At 38.6% G+C, this 23,670-nt stretch overlaps 1 protein-coding gene across 1 annotated transcript in view; it reads right to left on the bottom strand.

Annotated features, from left to right (window-relative positions):
* Positions 1-2,982: 2,982 nt before the first annotated feature.
* LOC101596939 (general transcription factor IIH subunit 1-like) overlaps positions 2,983-23,670 on the bottom strand; it is a 120,741-nt gene continuing 100,053 nt past the window's right edge. The window contains 2 exon segments of the mRNA XM_045139848.1: positions 2,983-3,420; positions 3,423-4,932. Of these exon segments, the coding sequence (XP_044995783.1) occupies positions 3,149-3,420; positions 3,423-4,932 (1,782 nt within the window). The 3' untranslated portion in view covers positions 2,983-3,148.

Raw genomic sequence — 23,670 nt, 5'->3', positions numbered from 1 at the left:
CAAAATTTACATATAAAATTAAATCTTAAAGTTTATTTGAAAATAAGTGCTTTAATGACATATATTGCATGTATGACATATATTGAATTTTATGTTTTTTATTATTTTTAATTTTTTAAAAAATTAACCTCCCTTTTGTTCATTTTTATTTATTTATTTGAGAGTGACAGATAAAGAGAGAAAGAGGCAGATAGAGAGAGAGAATTGTTGCGCCAGGGCCTCCAGCCCCTGCAAATGAACTTCAGACATGTGCACCCCCTTGTGCATCTGGCTAAAGTGGGCCCTGGGGAATCGAGCCTCAAACCAGAGTCCTTAGGCTTCACAAGCAAGCACTTAACTGCTAAGCCATCTCTCCAGCCCTATTTTTTTAAATTATTTTTATTTATTTATTTGAGAGAGAGGGAAAGAGAGGGAGCGAGAGAGAGAGAGGGAGAGGGAGAGAGAATGAGTATGCCAGGGCTTCCAGCCACTGTAGAGAAACTACAGATGCAAGTGCCTCCCCTTAAAATTCAGCCCACATTTTATACTTTTTAAAATTTGTATTTATTTTCAAATGAGAGAGGGTGAGAGAGAGACTAACAGAGAGAATTAGTGTGCCAGGACTTCTGAAGGAATTCCTTGAGCTACTTTGTGCATCTGGTTTTATGTCAGTATTAAGGAATCAAACCTGGGTGTTAGACTTTACAGGGAAGTGCCTTAACAGCTGAAACATCTCTCCAGCCCATCTATTTTTAAAAATTGATCAGACTAGGGAGATGGTTCAGGAGTTAAAGATGCTTCCTTGTAAGCATGCCCAAAAAACTTTGATGTTCCTCAGTGCCTATGTAAAGCTCCAGTGCAAAGTGGCACATGCATCTGTAATCCCAAACTTCTGCCAATAGGAGATGGAGACAGGAGAATCTCAAAATAAGGTGGAAGGAGAGATGGAAGTTCTCAAAGGTTGTCCCATGTATATGCTTATACACACACGCACACACATGCTCACACACACACATGCGCACGCACACACACACACACAGGCACATAAGTAAGTAAAAGTAGAAAAAATATAAGCTCATTGGCAATGAGAAAGTTACTATAACTACTTGGCAACTATAAGTATGTGAGAAAATAAGACATGAAGATATGCCAAAGCCAGGCATCCTGGGTTCAGATCTTGTAGCAATATCCAATGACATGATTTTCTTAAAGAAGATTCAAAAAAAAATACCAAAAATGAATGCCAGAAAATATATTATTTTGCCAAACAACAGAATCATAGGTAATAAAACTCAGTTTAATTATATATTTTTGATATTTTTATTCATTTATTTGAGAGAGATGGACAGTAAGAATGGGAATGCCAGGGCCTCTGCCTGGAGGTGACCATGCCACTTTGTGCATCTGGCTTTCCATGGGTACTAGGGAATTAAATCCCAGCCATCAGGTTTGGAAAACAAGCACCTTTAACTGCTGAACTCTCTCCAGCCCCATATATTTTAAATATAGATTCTTCTCTTAAATTTTTAGAACAATCAAGTATGGCAAAGAAAAACTAAATTAAAAGTATGTGTTAGTTCAACACACATTTTTAAAACATAATTTGGAGCTGTATAGCTGGCTTGGCAGTTAAGGTGCTTGCCTGTGAAGCCTAAGGACTCAGGTTTGATTCCCAAGTACACATGTAAGCTGTATGCACAAGGCGTCTGGAGTTTGTTTGCTAGTGGCTAGAGACCCTGGCATGCCCATTCCCTCTCTATCTCTCCTTACTCTCTCTCAAATAAATAAATAAATATAATTTTATTTGCATATATTTACTATATGTAATGTAGCAATGAGTTTCATAAAGACATTGTCCTACAACTATACAATGTACTTTAAACCTCGTCATCCCCATCATACCCATTCTCCCTACTCTCATTGTTCCAATTTATGCCCCTAGATATTCTTGCTTCTATGATCACATCCTATGTGTCTATGTGGATATTTATCTATGTATATATAATCTTATATACTATATAAAATCTAGGATCCACACATCTACAAATAAAATAAAATGTAATATATACCTTTCTGAGTCTAACTTATTTTACATAATATTAAAATCTCTAGTGTATAAGTTTTCCTGAAAATGACATCATTTCATTATTCTTTATAGCTGAATCATTTCTGCTATATTTTATATTATTGCTTATATAATTAAATTTTAAATAATTGCATCTGTTTGGCAGATATCTAACTGATTCCACAACTTGACTAGTACAAATAGTGTTGAAACAAATATAGATGTTCATATATCTTATGAAACTTATGATAGGTTAATACAGAGTCTGCTGGGAATATACTGAACAGTAGTAGTTCTATTTTTAGGGTTATTTTGGTGAAACTCCATACTGATTTTCATAGAGAATAGACTAGTATTCATTCTAACCAGCAGTGCATAATGGTTGCAACCAGGTTCATTAGGGAGATTGGCCTACAGGTTTTGATTTTTGTTGTGTAAATAAATCTGGTGTACTACTTGTGTAATACAGGCTTTGTAAAATTAGTTTAGTCTTCAATTTATATTTTATGTAATACATTAAGGAGTATTGATTTACTTTAAAGGTCTTGTAGAATTCAGCAATAAACCTATCTGGGTCTGGATTTTATTTTGAAAACAGCTACTGCTTCAGTCCAGTTGCTTCATATAGGTCTTTTCATGCTGTTTATATCCTCATAGTTTACAGTTGCTCATATATGCCCATAAACTTATGAGTTTCTTCTAGACCTTCCAATTTATCATGTTACTAAATTTTGTTTATTTAAATTTGTTTTACAGGGCTGGAGAGATGGCTTAGCGGTTAAGCACTTGCCTGTGAAGCCTAAGGACCCCGGTTCGAGGCTCGCTTCCCCAGGTCCCACGTTAGCCAGATGCACAAGGGGGCACACGCGTCTGGAGTTCGTTTGCAGAGGCTGGAAGCCCTGGCGAGCCCATTCCCTCTTTCTCCCTCTATCTGTCTTCCTTTCAGTCCCTAATGTGCAAGTACAATAGCGTCAGCTCTGGGAGTGGGCATGCTGCAGATGTTTCTTTTTTTGTGAGCATCTGCATGTCTGTCAGGCCAGTTTCAGAGTCACTGCAGGTCATAGTTTTCTCAATCTCACAAAACCTGTGAGCACCAGGGACACCTCACGTCTTCTTCATCAGGTGCCGTGACTGCCATGTGTGGAGCTTGTTGTAGGCTGTCTGGAGCATCTCTTCTATGTGACTCACCAAATTTGTGCTTAAATATTGCCTCCCAATTTTTTCTTGGAATGGACAGAGCTTTGTAACCTGGAACCATTCCAAATTACTCTTCATTTTCACTACCTTTTCTTCTAGGAATGGTGTATTAACAGGAAAGCAGGACCAGAAATGCCACAGTTCTCCAACAGCCACATACAAGTGTTTCAGTTCAGACTATCATTTGGCACCATCTGGTTTATGGCTTGCTGTGTCCCTCCCTGCATAAGTGTTCCTCCAGGGGACAGTGCCGCAATGGTACCACTAGCAGCACTGCTTGAAAGAACCTGAGTTAACTTGGGTGTATAAGCCTCCATTTCTTGTCTAATACTTTGGAAAGAATTAATAATGTCCTGACTCGTTGCATACTGTAATGACTGGATTGGGGTAGGACCATGGTAATACCTATCTGACTTTTTGAGGTTAAGTGCAATTGTTTTTATGGAGTTATTTTTTCCCAAGTGTTCATATTCAATGGACTCTTGTAACTTTGCCCTTTTGACTGGTGGCTGAAAGCTGTCTGCATCTCCGGAATTTCCGTCCATGCCGCTGGGCTCACCATTTTGTTCATTTTGTGCTTGTTGTTTCCTGAGACCTGCTGCCAGGACCATGGCACTGTGGTGGTTAAACATCTTGATGATGGCAGCATTACTATTCTCCTTTATGGATTTAGAACTGGAAGTTGATGGCCCAGGGGAAATGCCATAGCCCTCATCTAATGGTTTATCTTCCAAAGCTGTCAAATCTAGCAGTGGATTTTTCACTCCTAATGAAACCATTGTTTTTAATCCTTTTTCAACTATCTTGGCACATTCTGCAAAGAGATCCTTTGACCCTGTATTTAGCCGGTCTCTATGAAAATAATGGGACTGGAAAAAACGTGTCCAGAATTCCTTTTCTGTCATGTTATGGGGAACATTTTCTGCATATTTCATTTTTACTGCTGGATAGGTCCTAAATATGGACTCAATGATATCAGAAGTTAGATTATATCTCAAACCATTACAGCCATCTGTTTGGGGCCGGACATCAGCCAGAAAAGCTGCAGAGATGCCAACATCCTGCTTGAGATTGGACGTAGAAGAACTATCTGTTGCATTCACGTTTAAACGACTGGCCCAGAATTCCTCAGCACTGATAACTTGACTTACAACTAGGTCATTATAAAGCTGGAACAAAACAGGGTCTTCTTCGAGCATTCTGTTTTTCTCTTCCAGCTCTTTATTTGCTTTCCTCTTGAATTTGGGCAGTAGCTGCTGTAGAAGGTCCTTCACCACATCTCTTTCTTTTCCTGCTGTGCTTTCATTGGAAAAATGAAAGTTAGTTGTGTCCCCTGCATGCAGGACCAGCTGAAGTTGAATTTTAGCTTTTCCTTCTGGACTGATTTTCTGGCATTTAATATCTGCATACATATGGCTGATTGTAAATCTATCTTTGCCTTCAGGTGCCCAAGCAATTCTTTCTGCCATGAGGTACAGAGCTCCATCCTGCTTCTTCTGACGTACCTTCTTTACAATCAGCAAAACTTCTTCAGACGAAGTTGCTATGATGGCTAGAAAGTGCGGGTTGGAGTCCCAGCCTCCAGCGGGGAGCGAGCGGCTGAGTTCCGTTGGGTCCACCTCCGCCACGCTGCTCAGAGCCGCTGCGGGCAGGAGGAAGACACCGAGCGGCCACAGCCCTCGCCACCGCCTCTGTTACGGGGGCAGGGGGTATTGCTTCCATCGCTGGCTGCGAGGGCTCTCTCCAATGTTTTGATAATGAAGTGATGTTGTATCTTGTCAAAGGCCTTTTGTGCATCTATCAAAATGCTCATGTGGTTCTCATGTTTAACCTTGTTTATGTGGTGTATTACATTGACAGATTTTCGTATGTTGAACCACCCTTGTGTTCCTGGGATGAATCCCACTTGGTCAAGGTGGATAATGCTTTTGATGTGTTGTTGGATTTGGTTTGCGAGGGTTTTGCTCAGGATCTTTGCATCTAAGTTCATCAGGGCAATAGGCCAGTAATTTTCTTTTTATGTGGCATCTCTGCCTGGTTTTAGAATTAGGGTGATACTAGCTTCATAAATAGAGTTGGGTAGCTTTACCTGTTCTCCAATTCTGTGGTGCAGTTTTAGGAAGATTGGTTTGAGTTCTTCCATGAAGGTTTGATAGAATTCGCCTGAGAAGCCATCTGGTCCTGGTCTCTTCTTTGGGGGAGGTTTTTTATTACTTTTTCAATCTCTATGAGTATGATGGGTTCATTGAGGAGATTAATCTACTCTGAGTCTAGCTTTGATAGATGGTATGTGTCCAGGAATTTATCTATCTCCTCCACATTATCCAGTTTTGTGGGGTAGAGGTTTTTGAAATAAGTCTGGATGATTCTCCCAATTTCAATTATGTCTATTGTGATCTCTCCTTTTTCATTGTGTTCATTTGAAGCTTCTCTTTTTTTTTTGCTTAATAAAATTGGCCAGGGGTTTGTCAATCTTGTTTATTTTTTTCAAAGGATCAGCTCTTTGTTTTGTCAATTGTCTTAATTGTTTTATTGCTATCCAATTCATTTAATTCTGCTCTGATTTTAATTATTTCTTTCCATCTGGAGCTAGTTTTGTTGGATATTTCTTGTTTTCCAGTGCCTTTAAGTGGATGGTTAGGTTATTGATTTGGGATCTCTCTGTCTTTTTCATGAAGGCATTGAGTGCTATGAATTTTCCCCTGAGGACTGCCTTCATTTTGTCCCATAAGTTTTGGTATGATGTGTTCTCATTGTCATTCAGTTCCAGGAATTTTGCAATTTCATTTTTTGTTTCATCCACTATCCATTTATTGTTTAAAAGTGTGCTGTTCAGTTTCCAGTTGCTGTTGGGATTCTTGGTGGGTCTTTTGTTGTTGATTTCTAGCAATATAGCATTGTGATCTGATATTATGCAGGAAATTATGTCAATCTTCCTAAATATATGGAGGCAGTATTTGTGACCCAGTATATGGTCTATTTTAGAGAATGCTCTGTGGGCTGCTGAGAAGAATGTGGATTTGGGATGGAAAGTTGTGTAGATGTCCGTTAGGTCTCAGTGATCTATGGTTTTGTTGAGCTCTCTTACTTCCCTGTTGAGTTTCTGTTTGGATGATCTGTCTATTACTGATAATGGTGTATTGAAGTCCCCAGCTATGATGGTGTTGGTGGTTATTTCTGTTATATTGTCAAGTATGTTTTGTTTTATGAATTGTGGTACCCCTGTGTTTAGTGCATAAAAAACTATGTTTGTGATATCCTCTTGATGAATCATTCCATTGATAGTAGGAAGTGGTATAATTTGTCTTTTTTGATTATTTTTGGTTTGAAGTCTATTTTATCCAATATTAGTATAGCAACACCTGCTTGTTTCTTATTCCCATTTGCTTGGAGTATTGTTTTCCACCCTTTCACCCTGAGGAGGTATCTGTCTTTAGTGGTGAGGTGGGTTTCTTGAAGGCAACAGATTGAGGGGTCTAATTTTTTTACCCATCCTGTTAGCTTGTGTCTCTTGATGGGTGAATTAAGGCCATTAATATTTAGGGTAATGACTGTGAGATCTAATTTGATCCCTGCCATATTGTGATGGTAGATTTGTGTTGGTGTTTTCATGGAATTTGAAGTTTTTTGTGCCTACTCTCAGTTTGGCTATTATGATCTGCTTCTTGTGGACATTTGAGATTGATTATTTGTTTCTTCTCTGTGGAGAATTTCCTGAAATACTCTCTGTAATTTTGGTTTTGTGTTCATATAATTGTAAAGCTGAGATTTGTCATGGAAAGTTTTTCTTTCACCATCTATTATGAGGGATACTTTTGCTGGGTAGAGTAGTTGGGGTTGGAAGCCATAGGTTCTTAGTCTTTGCAGTGTTTCATTCCAGATCCTTCTAGCTTTCAGGGTTTCTATTGAGAAGTCTGAAGTAATTCTGATGGTTACCTTTGAAAGTGGTGTGTTGTTTTTCCCTAGCTGCTTTTAGGATTTTCTCTTTGGTGTCAATGTTTAGAGTCTTAATGACAATATGTCTTGGAGAGTTTCTCCTTTGGTCCAGTGTGTTTTGAATTCTGTTGGCTTCTTGTATCTTGATGGGCCTTTCTTTTTTTTTTTTTTAAATTTTTATTAACATTTTCCATGATTATAAAATAATGATGGGCCTTTCTTTTAAGAGACTGAGGAAGTTTTCTTCAATTATTTTGTTAAATAAGTTCTCCATGCCTTTGGCCTGAATTTCTTCTCCTTCTGGTATTCCAATGATCCTGATATTAGGACGTTTAGGTGTATCCCACAATTCCCTCATGTTCTGTTTACAGAAACTTTTGAACTTACTGAATTTTCTGAACTCTCAAACTGTTTCTTCCATCTTTTCTTCCAGATCAGAGTTTCTATTTTCCACATGGCTGGATCTATTCTTGAGAGCTTCTAGAGAGTTTTGGACTTGTTCAATTATGTTTGCATTTTCTACTACTTTTCTATGTATAATTTCCATCCCTCTGTCAAGCTCCCTTTTCACATCATTTTCTGATTTTCTTGATGATTCCTGGAATTCATTCTTGCATTTCTTCATGTCTTCATTTAGCATGGTCAGCTTATTTTTGAGGTCTTATTTTTTTTCACTCTCCCTCAAATATCTTAACTCTCATTTAACTCCTTCCATTTTCTTATCTATTAATTCTAATTTAATGATAGCAGCATCCACATGATTATTGGTCCTTTGTTGCTTTTCTACAAGTTCTGCCAGTAGCTTGGTCATGGTTGCATTGCTCATAGCTTCATTTTGGTGTTCTGATCCTAATGAGTCTGGATGTTTTGATTAGAGGTGTTCATTGTAGGACTGGGTGATCTAACTGGATTTTCTTGCATTTGATTTTTCATGTTATTTCTTTTGCTTTGTGGTCTGCCCATCCCAGTGTATGGGCACTTAGGTGGGTGAATCAGCCTGTGCTCAACACAATGGAAATCTGGGGCAGCTTGAGGCAGTTGTCAAGAAGCCTGGGCTTTGGCTGTCACTTGCCAAAGTCACCTGATCTACTGCCTGCTTGGGGTGCCAAAGTTGCCTGATCTCTCAACTGGTAACATACCAAAGTGTTGGGCTCTGAAAGGCCCAGGCATGAAGCCTAGTGGAACTTCCTGAGACTAGCTAAAGTTTGGCGGCCTGTCTCTGGCCAGCTAGGACTCAGTAAGTCACCTAATGGCTTCTGGCCTGCCACTTCGGCGTGGCAATTGTAATTACCATTTCAATAGTTACAGTTTACTATTGGCCCTTACCTCTCCCCACCATCCTAAAATCCCTACCTTCGTCCCCAACATGATATAGGCAACTGCTCATAGCAATAAAGTAATTTTTTTCTGTGAGTTCCTGCTTTGAAAAGACTCCAAACTCAGTGTGGTTTTTCTCCGGTGGCCAGGAGAGGTTTCCGAGTCGTTATACGCTCATCTTCCTCCTCAAACCCTTGGGAGGAAGCAGCAGGCCTGGTCCTTCCCTTAGTACTACCTGTCCAGGAAGGCCCCCCACATCTGGTGCCTAACGTTTGGCTCTGGGAACCTGACAGACTAGTGCCCCTGTGAGATTCAGTTGTTGAGGAAGTAATCGGTGTACATGTGCAGGTGAGAGTACCCTCATTAGTTATGAGGCAGTCTTCATATTTAATGGGCTAAACTTTGCTTCTATAACCTGTACTTACTTGTCGACATCTCTTCATTCCATTTCCCTTTCCCTTCACCTTTGGTTCACCATTAGCTTTTGTATTTCTGAACGGGGCCTAGCAAGCTGCATCGGCAGCTTTTGTATTTCTAAAGGCTTGTGCGTCTCTCTCTCTCTCTCTCTCTCTCTCTCTCTCTCTCTGCTTGGGCATGTGAAGGCAGGCCAGCTTTTTCTGCCATTATGGACTTTCTCCTGGATCTGTAAGCTTCAGTAAATATTCCTTCCTCCATAACTGTACCTGGTCTAGAAGTTTATCTCAGCAAACCTAAAGCTGTCTAGTGAGCTGAGATAAACCTGACCATGAGGATGTTAATCTTTTACAACCTTTGTTTTAAAGAAATAGGCATGGACTTGGTGCCTACAACTGAAGGTGTCTTCTGGAGTGGTAAGCCAAATTTTATAAACTATTCAGATGAAAGTTTAAAAATACTAAGTACAGACAGCATTAAACTTCGAGGCTTAGCTTATAAGCTTTCTAAGAGGAAAGAAAGACTACAGGGGACTTCATTGGAACTGGGCTAATGGCATATGGGCTGGCTTCATCCTGCTTCCCAGGCCCAAAAAGAGTTTAATCAAGGTTAAATTTGTAATAGATTGATATGCTTAGCTAGAAATATTAGATTAAAAAATTTAAGATTTGTTTTTTTCTTTGTTTTGGTGTTTTGAGGTAGGATTTCACTCTAGCCCAGGCTGACCTGGAATTCCCTATGGAGCCTCAGGGTGGCCTAAAACGCATGGTAATCCTCCTACCTCTGCCTCCCGAGTGCTGGGATTAAAGGCGTACACCACCATGCCTGGCTGAGATTTAAGATTTTAAGCTAAAAAAAACCTCAAGCAAATTAAAATTACAGACACTTAGACTAATTTTAGGCTATGATGGTTCAGTTTACGTTGTTTTAGTCTCTCCTTGCTCTTCCTTATACCAGTTAAAAATGTTTACTCTGTGCCTTTATATGTTAAAAGTGTTTAACGTGTTTAATTTTACAGATCTTAATATCTTAAATTGGTCAAGACTGTGGGGACCTTTAAAATTAAACTATGGACAATTTATAATATATGATAGTTATAAATCTATTGGGAGCCAGGGGCAGAATTTGGTAATTTAAATTGATGTCCCCCCTCCTGGCAGCTTGTGCCCGACCCTCCCCTACTGGGAAATCACGGGCAATCCACCTTCTGGGAGACAGCCACGTGGCCTCCTTGGACTGACCCAGGTGGGGACAGGGGAGAAGTCCACCCTCTTGTGGTGACTGGGCTCACTGACCTTTTCCCACACCTACTGGGCATTGGCACATGCCAGAAAAAAAAATCTAAACATGCCATTAGTTATATGCTTCAATGTTTCACCACTCTTGGGCTGCCTGATCAAATTAAAACAGATAATGGCCCCTACTTCATAAGCAAGACCTTTGCAGATTTTCTCCAGACCTGGAAAATCTCACATTCCACAGGCATCCCATACAACCCCTGGGGCCAAGCTATTGTTAAAAGATATAATCAAACTCTGAAGTCTCAATTACAAAAACAAAAGGGGGAATCCTTACCCCCACATGACCAACTAAAAAGGGCCTTATTTACCCTAAATATTTTAATTTTTTCTAACAATTTATAATGTGTGATGGTTATAAATCTATTGGGCTCCAGGGGCAGATTGTGATAATTTAAATAAATGGCCCCCAATATATTCAATTATCTTAAAGTGTGATGGTGGGTTTCAGATTGCTAAAGATATACAAAGTGTGCCTAACAGGAGTTCCTAAAGTGTGCTGTGGCTTTTGGCTTTAGCCTTATATTTTTAAAGTGTAACTATCCTTCATACTCACAGCTTTAAAGTACTTCCTGAGAAAATTCAAACTGTACCTCCCTTTAAGATCTTGAGCTTGATCCTTACCATAGATACATACATAGATACCTGTTAAATGTTCTATATACTAGGGTTAAAAGTTAAAACTCATTTGGAGTGTCATGTAGATTTTCAATGGATTTGTGTTACTTCCAAAAAATATAATAACAGCTAACAGCATTGGGAAAATATATTAAGAGATATTTGGCACAACGATAATATTTCCTTAGACCTGATTCAGTTATATTCAGAGATTTTGTCTTTACAAAATAATCAGCTTATTTTTGATACAGCTAAAGCTGCTGATGACTTAATATCTACTTTTAAGTCTGCCTTGCCTGGATGGAGTTCTCTCACTTCTTGGATAGGAAGCTTTACTGCTACAGATGTTTGTCTTTTGCTCATTCTGTGTCTGCTGCCCATTCAGGTTAAATGCCTTTTAAGATCCTTTATGGATATACATATAGAAATACATGGGATACAGCTATGGACCTAACCCAGGCTTCCTGAGACATTATCTTAAAGCCCCTGCAGAGGCTGGTAGTCAAAGACAGGTAAGATTCTCTTGAGTTAGGTCAACCTAAGATAGGGCATGAATGGTGGAATTCATGTACCAATGACGAGTAAGGCCTAAATATCATAGAAAACAACCTAAGACAGACAGTCTTTCTGCACTGAGGCCTGGTTCATAAAAAATAATAAATAAAAAAGGGGGAATTGTCGGGAGCCATTTTGGCTGGACTTGTATCCATAGCTCTGGGCTTTCAGCAGCAACACTTTAGCAAAACTATAGCACCTACAGTAAACAAGATTATGTATATTCAGTGTCAGGAAGCCATTCTGGCAACAAGACATTAGCACTTACATGTAAGCAAGATTATGTATATTCAGTGTCTGAAGCCATTTGGCTGGCCTTAATAGTCTTTTGTACTGAGAAGTAATTAAAATACAAAAACTCTGTAACAGAGAGGAGGTTTTTGGTAAAAACTTGTGTGAAGCTCATAAAATTTTTGTCCATGGAAAAACTTTGTAAAAAGAAAAAGACCCATTTGGGTACCATTGAGAGACCTAAAATATTTGTCCCAACAAGGGGACACTGATAATCACTTCTAGGGAGTGTCCCACCCCTGAGGACTGTTCCTAAAATGGTCCTTCACCCTGCTAAACTAAATAACTCCCTCCCTTGCAGAGGATTGCTGGCTTTGCCTCCGATCTGGGCCTCTCCGGCTGCTTGCAGTACAGTTGCTCATATGACCTTAAAACTGCTCAGCCACCTTCCCCACCCCCGCCCAGCTTTTCCCAATGTTTCTTCTGGGCATTTGGGCCCTGCCTTCCCCTAATCATTCCCATATAGATGTGGTATACATTCATCCTTCCTTTTGTAATTTTAACACAACTGAGCCCAGTTCTCAACGCTGCCCGCCTTCTGGAATGGTTTATGTTTGTGGAGGTGAGATGGCCTAAGACTTTCTGCCCACCAATTGGACAGGCCTTTGTGCCCTAGCCACCTTAATCCCAGATGTAGATATCATTCCTGGAAGCTACATTCCCTGACTGAGGTAGTCCTACAAAACAGGAGAGGAATAGACCTACTAACATCCAAAAAGGGAGGTGTATGTTTGGTTTTATAGGAAAAATGACACTTTTACGCCAATAAATTGGGAATCGTCCAGGACAAGATTAAGAGGCTCCAGGAGGACTTGGAGAGGAGGCGATGGGACCCCCAGGACAACCTGCTGCAGACAGGCTTACATGACTTCTTACCCTACCTCCTCCCTCTACCTGGACCCTTCCCCCTCCTTCCCCTTCTCCTTATCTTCACTGTTGGGCCTTGTGTGATTAACAAAATTACACAATTTATTCACCAGCGGCTAGAGGCAATAAAACTTCATCAGGTCGAGATATCACAGGCTGGCAACTCAGGAATTAAGTTCCTCAGATGACCCAATACCCTGTCCCCTGCCCTTCATGTGACCAATGACGGGTAAGATTCCCCAGAGGGGGACAACCTAAGGCAGGCCATGGAGTGGCTTCTCAGCAAGCTAAACACCTGGTATCCAATGACGGGTAAGATCCCCAGAGGGGGACAACCTAAGATGGGCCACGGTAACTAATGCTCTTACAAAAACAAAAGGGGGAGATGTTGGGCCCTAAAAGGCCCAGGCGTGAGGCCTAGTGGACCTTCCTGAGCCTAGCTAAAGTTTGGCGACCGTCTCTGGCCAGCTATGACTCAGCAAGATGCCTAATGGCTTCTGGCCTGCTACCTCTGCGTGGCAATTGTAATTACTGTTTTAATAGTTAAAGTTTACTATTGGCCTTTACCTCTTCCCTCATCCTAAAATCCCTGCCCTCATCCCCAACATGATATAGGCAACTGCTCAGAGTAATAAAGTGAGTTGTTTCTGCAAGTTCCTGCATTGAAAAGACTCCCAACTCAGTGTGTTTTTTTATACTGGGGCCAGGAGAGGTTTCTGGGTCATCCGACATTCATCATCCTCCTCAACCCCTAGGGAGGAACCAACAGGCCTGGTCCTTCCCTTGGCACTACCTGACCGGGGAGGAGCCCCGCATCTCTCTACACACATTATTCTTACAATTCTGGGGATTGAGTGGTGGGATTTCTTAATTGTTAATTTCACCTAGAACACATATTTAAGGTAGGCAGGGGGAAGCCATAATGCCTTTGTAACCTATCGTCACATTTTAAAAGCATAACTTACACTGAATTTTATTGACAGAAAGCAAGTTATGCTTTATTCCAAGATTCAGGAAATAGGAATATAGAAGAAAATATGCAGTTGGATAGGCCAAAGTGTGAGATCTGGATAGCTTGTGTAAAGCCTTTCAGATGATCAGATGAACAAAAGTAAATTAGCAAAGAGAAATCCAGGACTTCTCTCTCCCAAACCCTATAAAACCTGCCTATAGTACAGGTGAAGAGGGACTCTAGACTGTCTAAAGTTGGCCTGTGGCACATTGTAATACAAAACACACATTTGAGTGGAGATTTTAGGTATAATGAGGCCTGAAAATAATGAAGTTAAATTTAGAAACATTTGTAACAAAGCACACACCAAAAATGGCCTGTGCTATGTAAATGATCCTACGGTAAATACATAAATGACCAATCTTTTGTGCAATGATAACTTTTGACCTAAACTTACTTTGCTCTATCCTACTTTTACATCCTTGGAAGTGCACTATCTCTTAATAAACTTCCCTTGTTTCTGATGCAACTGTGGGTTTCTGATCAATTCATCATTGTGGAACATAAGCACTTGTAACCTCTTTGGAATTGCCCTCCAAATTCTGATATCATCAGCCAATATCAGACATGAGTACTGTAAGGCTTGATTTACATTTAATAAAATGAACATATTTATAGATTAACCATCACCATATACGTACATTTTATCTTTCTACAGTAGGTTTTCTCTTTTATTAATGTACATGACTTACTTATGTTTGAAGGTACATCTGACCTTTGAATGGAGAATTTAATATTTAAGTAATGGTTGTGAAAATGTAATAAAATATTATATGCCATAGGATCTGTAGTGGGAATTATTCAAGTTAATAGGCATATGAACAGTATGTAAATATACCATAGTAATTGGAAAACACCATTTATCTCAAGATTTTTTGTTGGAATGATTTTTACTTCAGACAAATGTTCTTAACTATCTATCAAGTGATCTATACAGTAGAGGATGAGACAAAAGACAGACACTGTTAACACAATCAGTGAACCTGTAGACTTTACTTTGTGTATTTCAATTTCTTACTTTCCTATTTTAGAAATACCTCTTAATTAATGCAACAGTATGTAAATTGGTATTATTTCACACTCACAAACACAATTTATGGAAGATGAAAGTGGACTGAATAATCTTCAAGTTTCCTTTTGATTTCAAAACTGTCCTTTGCCATTTGCCATGGTTACCACTAAATAATACCTGAAATGTTCTCTTCATCCTCATGTCATTACACCCATGGCTTCTGTTGTCTGAGACCTGTCACTTTAATGAAAGGGGATCTTATTCTATTTGAATATCCAGATTTTTGTTGTACTTGACAAAAGTAGGACATCCCACATATACTTTGTCCTCTATTTCACTAAATTTGCTATGTAACCTGCCCAAAATGTCATCTGTACTCTGTAGTACCATATCATCTACCTCACTCATTAAAACAAGAATTCCCAGGGTTGGAGAGATTGCACAGAAGTTAAGGAGCTTATATGCAAAGCCTAAGGACCCATGCTTGGCGCCCAGGCTCCCACGTAAGCCAGACACACAAGATGACATATGTGCAAGGTTATGCATGTACACAAGTTGGTGCAGGTGTATGGAGTTCAATTGCAGTGGCTGAAGACACTAACATGCCAGTTTTTTCCCTCTCCCTCTCATAAAAATATTCCCAATGTCAATACTTCTAGCTATTCACTTTAATCTCTGGCCTTTTTAAAATAGTCTAAATACTAAAGAATTTAATTGGATCAACTTTAATTTCTCTATAAATGTTTTCTACAAATGCATATTTTTCTTTGGTTCTCCATTAAATCAAACAACTGACTTCAGAAACCTTGCCTATTATTTTGTAAACACCCCATTGCACCCAGAAGTGTTCAGCATTTAGTAGATAACCAAAAATATATATTGATGAAGAAAGTCAACAGCAGAATATTGTGAAGGCACTTTACCATTAGAAAAGTATTTTGAAATCCTTGAAAAGAGAATGTTCTTCAACAATTGTATGCAATACTACTGTAATCATAGTGATTTCTGGATGCCACTCTCCTACAAATCTGCCATCTAGCAACAAAAGAAAATGCATTTGAAGAAACGTGATTAACAAAGTGTTGTGCAAGGCCAAGGTGTCAACTCTTCATGCTACATCAAACTGTGGACTTTCCTATCCTGATAGCAGAAAAATAACTTTTAAGGAACTTTCATCGATAAAAAAAACTTTAACAAAAAAATGATAATGCCTCACAAAGATTTACTGTCCTCCAGCCTAGAATGATTATTTTCTTTGTCCAATTCATCAGATGAAGTTAAAATGATTCTATTAAATGGATCCCATGCTACAAATCAGTTTTATTAATTAGAATATTAAGTCTATAAAATTCTATAAAATTGTAAGGTTTGATGCTAGGAAAACATTCTTTTAATCAAAGACGAGGACAGTGGAGAGGATTTAAAAAATGATGGAACCAAAATATTATAATAAGAAACCTGAGTACTGAAAGATTTCTGATAGTCCTGTGGAAAATTATTATGAATGTTTTGTAGAACAAAGCTGGAAATTCTTGGCAAAACCACTGAGTTATATTGCTTAAACATGTCTTAATATTGTATAATATAAAATATGCAGAGAGTACTTTTGAATTGTTATCATTTTTCCGGAATATTCTATTTCACTGTTGTCCAACATAACATTTTTCATTTTCAAATGTCAGTATACCTGTCACTTTCTCAAATGGTGTTTTCTGAGTCTCCAATTTTTATCTATATTCTTGCTCATATTCTCTCTAGTTGCATATTTCATTTGTTTAAAACATATGTGTCAGCAAACCATAATTGTACATATTTATGAAACACAAAATATTGCCATGATTTTTACATGAATATGGCATAACTAAGTAAGCTAATTATAGAAATGTATTCTTTTAAGAAAACATTCCAGCCGGGCGTGGTGGCGCACGCCTTTAACTCGGGAGGCAGAGGTAGGAGGATCGCCATGAGTTCGAGGCCACCTTGAGACTATAGAGTTAATTCCAGGTCAGCCTGGACCAGAGTGAGACCCTACCTCAAAAAACCAAAAAAAAGAAAAGAAAAGAAAACATTCCATAACTTATAATTTGTTATGTTTGTTTTATTTTGCTTTCCTTAATGACTTTGTTCCAAGTAAAGAATAGGTTATATAAAAGTAAATATCTGTCTCTTTTCTTTAATATTCCATACCTAGCCTCCAACCATCTTCCACTCAGGACACCATCACTGCATATATAACTTTCTGAATAAACAAAAGGATGAAAGTGTGTGCATGCCTATTCTTGTTACCAGCACTTTAATTCATTTTAGATGAAAATATATTCAGACTCTCTTTCCATTTTAGAAAAAGAATTTTAGTTCTCTATGATATTCACCATTGAGTGGCATTTGTTAGTTGGAGTGACAGTTTAGATTTGAAGTGTCTCCCAAAGGGCTCATATGTTGTAAGCTTGGTTCCCACCTGACATTACTATCCTTAGAGGTTCTGAAAACTTTATCAAGAGGTGCCTAAACTAGAGTAAGTATGTCACTGTGTGGTCTCTGACTGTAATTGCTCTATAAGTGTTTTCTACATATGTGTAATTTATTTGGTTCTACTTCACAAAATCAAACAACTGACTTCAGGAATCAGTATAAATGCTTCCTGATGACAACGAAGACAGCAACATCCTTTGCCACACAGTCCAACCACTATCATATTCCATCCAGCTCATGGAACCAAATGACCATGAACTGAACCTTCTGAAACTATGACCCAAAGAATTCCTTCATTTACATTGTTCTGTCAGGTATTTTGGTAACCCCTATCAGAAAAATAATTAGGGGTGGAGAGATGGCTTTGCTGTTAAGGCACTTGCCTGCATAGCCATAGCCAGGATAGATTGCTCAGGACCCACATAAACCAGATACACAAGGTGGAATATGCATCTGGAGTTTGTTTGTAGCAGCTGCAGGCCCTGGCATACCCATTCTCTCTCTCTCTCTCATAAATAAGCAAAATACTTTTTAAAATAAAATTAATTAATAAAGGAGGCACCATGCTTCACTCTTCTTTCTTATTATTTTCAAACAGGGAAGAATGCTTATAGAGCTATACTTTTAAGTATGTTTCTCTCATAAAAACTTCTAGAAGTCGGAGTTTATTTATGATAACATCTTTTCTTTGAATACTTTCCTGTTAAAATACTATGCTCTTCTTGGTTGCCCAGGTGAAAATGAATCCTGGCTTAATGAATCCAATGCAGTTTCTAAGAGACATTGCATCTAGTGGCTTAGACTTTTGTGAGTGGCTCTTGTAGCTGATGATAAATCATCTTGAGAACTAAATAGTAGCTATTTTGGAAAGCTTCAGTGTTCACAAATTAGGCTTCTGCATATATACCAGCCCAGCACAAACATTCAAGTTCAGTTTACTTTTTCCTTGTCATCTAATGTATGCGTTGCCCTGATATATAAATTCACCTTGGCATTAACATGAAGAAATTTTGTTAAGAGCAGCAGAATTATACCCTATGTATTATTCATTGGTATGTTGGGAAATCAGAATTATGTGACTTAATTTATTTAATGCCAATTAATAAGATTTTAAGTAAATTATTTATTTATTTGTTTGTTTATTTGCAGGCAGAAGGATACAGAGAAGCACAGAAAGAGAGAGAGAGAAAGTATGGGTGCACTAGGGCCTCTATCCACTGCAAATAAACTCCAGATGCATGTGTCACTTTGTGCATCTGGTTTAAGCAGGTACAGGGGAATCAAACCCAGAGTTTTAGGCTCTGCAGCCAAGCACATTAACTACTGTTCTGTCTCTCCAGCCCATTAATTCATTAATAAGGTTTTACAGAGTTGAAGACAAAATTGTATACACCATGAAAAATCTAGGGGAAACATTTTGTTTTAAAATACTATCTTTATGTATAGGTATTTCCATAACAACATAAAAAATAATTGAAAATAATTTAACCTAATGAACTAATGCATAAGATCTTTTCAAAATAAAGGAGTAAACAAAACTATGGCATTGATAGTAGTAAGCTCTGTTACAACTAAACTAATTAAACATATATCCTTAAATACATAAAGATTTTATTCAATGTTTTTTTTGCTTGCTCTAATTCACTTATAATTGAAATATTATAATTTATTTCATCAGCACATTTATAAGCAAAATTCTAATCTATATTTAAATATTATATAGTGTTATATGGCAGTGTTTAGTCCAGTAGTCCCTTCTCATGAGTGGCTATTTAAGTTAAATTAATTATACCATAAAATTCAAGTCTTTTGTTACATTGCACACATTCTAGGTGTTCATTAGCTAGACATGGCTAGGATAACCTTACTGGGGATAGTGTATTCTATACAAATATTTTCATCATCACAGAAAAATGCATTTAAAAAGCAACATTCAGGTGTGGAGGAATGGCCCAGATGCTAAGGGTGCTTTGTTGCAAAGCTTGGTTGCCTGGGTTTCACTCCCCAGTACCCATGTGTTGCAGGCAAGTTTTCATTGCTGGCAGAAGACATCCAACCAAGAGTAGCTTGTGAGATCAAAGGGTTTATTTTTGCTTAGAGACTTGAGGGGATGATGTCCATGATGAGAGGGGGAAATGATGGCATGAGCAGAGGGTGGACATTACCTCTTAGCCAACATCAGGTGGGCAGCAGCAACAAGGATAGCATGCCAAATACTGACAAGGGGAAGCTGGTTATAACACCCATAAGCCCACCCCCAGCAATACATCACCACAAGGAGGATCTAATTCTGAAAATGCCACCAGCTAAAAACCTAACATTCAGAACACAGAAGTTTATGCTGGACACCTGAATCAAACCACTGTACCATTTAAAGTCAGATGCACAATGTGGCTCATGTATGAGGAGCTTGCTTGTATTGATAGGAGGCCCTAGTGTACCCATGCTCACTCTCTCTCTCTCTCTCTCTGTATCCCTCTTTTATATCTCAAATAATAAATAAATAAAATTATGTATTCTGGTGGCAGCAGCTTTGTTGTGGTTGGAATCAGGTATGCAAGGGTGGCTGTGGCAACTTTGGAAATAACCCTGTGGGCTGAGGCCCTACATTGGGGTACATCAGCTCAGAAGGCTGAAATGATAGCACTGACCAAAACTCTGGTATTGGGAAAAGACAAGACCGTAAATATCTTCCCAGACAGCCATTATGCCCTTCCCACAGCACATGTACATGGGGCCATCTACTGGGAGCGAGGGCTATTAACAGACAAAGGTAAAGGCATTAAAAAAAAACTTCTGGACTTAATGGCTGCCATTTGGGCACCTGCTAAAGTAGCTATAATCCATTGTCTGCCTCATCAGAAAGGGTAAAGCACAGAAGCAAAAGGGAACAGACAGGCAGACCTAAAAGCAAAGAGTACTGCCTCTCAGCATCTGCCAGATTGTCTGGTCACCCTCCAGGTACCTACTCATCCTGAGTGATCAACATACACAGAACAGGACCTACAGCTCACCTCTCATCTGATAAAGGAAGAGACCCCACAAAGATGGTATCAACTGGAGAATGGCCAAAAGTTACGTCCCCAATCCCTAGGGCAGAGACTGGCTAAGCAACTACATGAAGGAACTCACTTAGGAAACAACAAGCTAGCCAAGCTAATAAGGAAAGAGTTTTCTTCCCAGGTATGGACGCAATCATCAAAGACAGCACCACCCACTGTCAGGCCAACAGGCAAATGCGTCCTCTGGTAAGGTACCACCAGTGGAGGTGAGAGAGAGGGGAATGGAGCCAGGGATATATTGGGAAGTTGATTTCACAGAGGTCAAGCCAGATAAGTATGGATATAAATATTTACTTTGCTTATATTGATACCTTCTTAGGATAGGTGGGAGCTTTCCAGATCAAGTCTGAGGCTGCCAAATAGTGACTAAGAAATTGTTAGAGAAGATAATTCCCTGCTATGGGTTGTGCCTGAGGATAATATCAGATACTGTGCCTGCCTTTGTGTCAAAAAAAAAAAAAAAACCTAGGGAATTGACCAAAATGTTGGAGATTAATTGGAAATTATATTGTGTCTATTATCCCCAAAGTTCAGGACGGGTAGAAAGGATGAATTGGACCTTGAAGGAGACTTTAACTAAATTAGCCCTACAGACCAGTGAAGGATGGATGGGACTCCTTCCCTTTGCCCTGTTAAGGGACAGGTGTACCTCTTATGTAAAAGGAATTACTCCATTTAAAATTATTTAAGATTATTAGCCCCCACCCATCCTGCCCCAGATGGGTCTTGAACAGATAACTGACTTTACTAATGAAAGGCTTCTTTCTATCCAAGTCTTACAAATAGTACAGGAGTCCATTGTTCCAGCAATGGAGGCTGTTTTCAGACACAGCATGTTTTTCCCAATCCCTTTCAGCCTGGAGACAGAGTTCAGATCAAGAGACACTATATTGGGATGTTGGAAGGGCCCCCACCAAGTCATCCTAACCACTCCAATGGCTGTGGAAGTGGAGGGAACAAAATAGAAGAGGATTACACTTACTTTTTTTTTTTTTTTTTTTGGTTTTTCGAGGTAGGGTCTCACTCTGGTCCAGGCTGACCTGGAATTAACTGTCATCTCAGGGTGGCCTTGAACTCATGGCAATCCTCCTACCTCTGCCTCCCGAGTGCTGGAATTAAAGGCGTGCGCCACCATGCCCGGCTGATTACACTTACTTTTTATGAAACAAAGGGGGCCTATGTATGGTTTTAGGTAAAACTTGTTGCTTTTATGCCAATTAGTCAGCAATAAGCCTAAATACACTGGCTTTAGTTAGACAAAATCTCAAAGAAAGAGAACTTCAGAGACAAGCCACTAATAACTCGTTTCAGTCTATGTTTAGTTGGTCTCCATGGCTAACCTCCCTGGTCTCTTCTATTGCTGGCCCCCTGATACTACTGCTCTTAGGCCTAACCATAGGACCCTGCATTATTAATGGTCTAAGTGGATATATAAAGAATATAATACATTATGTTAAACTCATGGTATTGCTGATGCAATGCACCTGCTTAGATGAAAACACCCTAGACACTGTTCTTCATGAGTCAAGTATTTGACTTAGTGTCATATCAGAGGGGGAGAATGGAAAATGGAATGTGAAAGGAATGAGATGATCCCTCTGTGTAATGCAGGTGTTTACTGTTACCAAAGGAATAAGATGATCCCACTGTGTAGTGTATCATTACCTTTATGTAATGCTTTTTTTCTAAATATCTTTGTGATTACATAGCATAGAATATTTCTTGCCTCAGTTCTGCCTATGTGACCTATGTAAACTTGTGACTTCTTGTTTAACAGTATGTAACGTTGTGGTTTAACTCCCATCCTGTTTTTACTATAAACATCATGTGAATATAAGCTGACACTCCAAACAGTTCGGGGCTGCATCCTGAGATCCCAACCTCTGGGGTGCAGACCTGCTGCATGAGATTTTCTTCTTTTTTTTTTTTCTTTCCTTTTTAACCAATAAAACTTAACCTCATCAAAATAAATAAATAAATAAATAAATAAATTGCACAAAAAAGCAAAGCTCTAAAGGTTGATTTAGTGTAACCTAAACATAAGAATTATAACTTCCAATTCATAGTGATAAGTATTTAATAATAAGATTTTTGCAATGTATTTTATTGTAAAGACTGCACATTCCATTTACTTCAGAGTGGTACTTATACTTTATCATGGGAGTTTTACACAAATCTTTAAATGGTCACTGAATATTATTATTAGAAAATAGAATGTGTTGTTCAAGGTATCCCTAAAGGGATATCCAACACATCCATTCCAAGGCTCAAGGACCATTTGACAAGTTTAATATGCCTTTATGATAAAAGTTCTGGACTGAAAAAGTATGGAAATCTACCTTCTAAGCAGACATAACTGCTAACAAGTGGATATACCCATTCATATATCTAGTAAAGTAGACTTCTAATCACAGGTTTTCAGGAAAGGAAAAGAGGGCAACTACATTTATATGCCATATATCAGAGTTCTCATTATCATAAAACAGAAACTCCAGGAGATATGAAAGGTCACATAATCCCTGAAACAATATTGGTTGGAATTTCTAATATTCCACTCACATATTTAGATAAGCCTTTCAGAATAAGAATCAGAAAAAAATACTTCAAAGAAAAATTATATAGCATACTAGCTGGATCTAATAGATGTTTACAGAACATTCCATCCATGAGCTAGTGAATAGATATTCCTGGAAGTTCATGGCAAGTTCTAAAAAATTTACCATGCCATCTACCAAAAAGCAAATTGTAACAAATTATAAAAAAAAAAAAAAACTGAGAATATTCCTTGTATCCTATCAGACCAGAGTGTAATAAAACTAGAAATCAACAGGAATAGAAACTTCAAATACCACACAAACACTGAGAGACCGAACAATATACTTTTAAATGAATAGTGAAGATTATAGTAATCAGGAAGGAAATTAAAACTTTTTAAAAACCAAGAAAAAATTCACCATAGTCTAGCATTCACTGTGGAATTCATACAGTCAAAGCAGTCCTAAGAGGGGAGGTTGTATCCACAAACGCATTAAAAATTCAGAGAAATGTTAGGCTGGAGAGCTTGCTCAGTGGTTAAGACACTTGCCTGCAAAGCATAACAACCCAGTTTAATTTTCCCAGTACCCATGTAAAGCCAGATACCTAAAATAGCACATGCATCTAGAGTTCATTTGCACTGTCTGGAGACCCTGCTGCACCCCTTCTCCTTGTGTGTTTTTTCACTCTATCTCTGCTTGCAAATAAATAAGAGGTTTTTTAAAAAATATTTTTTATTCATTATTTATTTATTTATTTATTTGAGAGTGACAGGCACAGACAGAAAGACAGATAGAGAGAGAGAGAAGAAGGGTCACACCAGGGCTTCCAGCTACTGCAAAAGACCTCTAGATGTGTGTGCCCCTTTGTGCATCTGGCTAACGTGGGTCCTGGGAAAACAAGCCTTGAACCGGGGTCCTTAGGCTTCACAGGCAAGCACTTAACCACTAACCATATCTCAAGCCCCCAAGATTATTTTTTATTTTTTTTTAACATTTTCCATGTTTATAAAAAATATGCCATGGTAATTCCCTCCCTCC

Source organism: Jaculus jaculus, chromosome X (assembly GCF_020740685.1).
Source record: "Jaculus jaculus isolate mJacJac1 chromosome X, mJacJac1.mat.Y.cur, whole genome shotgun sequence".
NCBI classification, from domain to species: domain Eukaryota; kingdom Metazoa; phylum Chordata; class Mammalia; order Rodentia; family Dipodidae; genus Jaculus; species Jaculus jaculus.
Note: the sequence above shows the minus strand (reverse complement) of the source record. Positions and strands in the feature narration are given on the sequence as shown.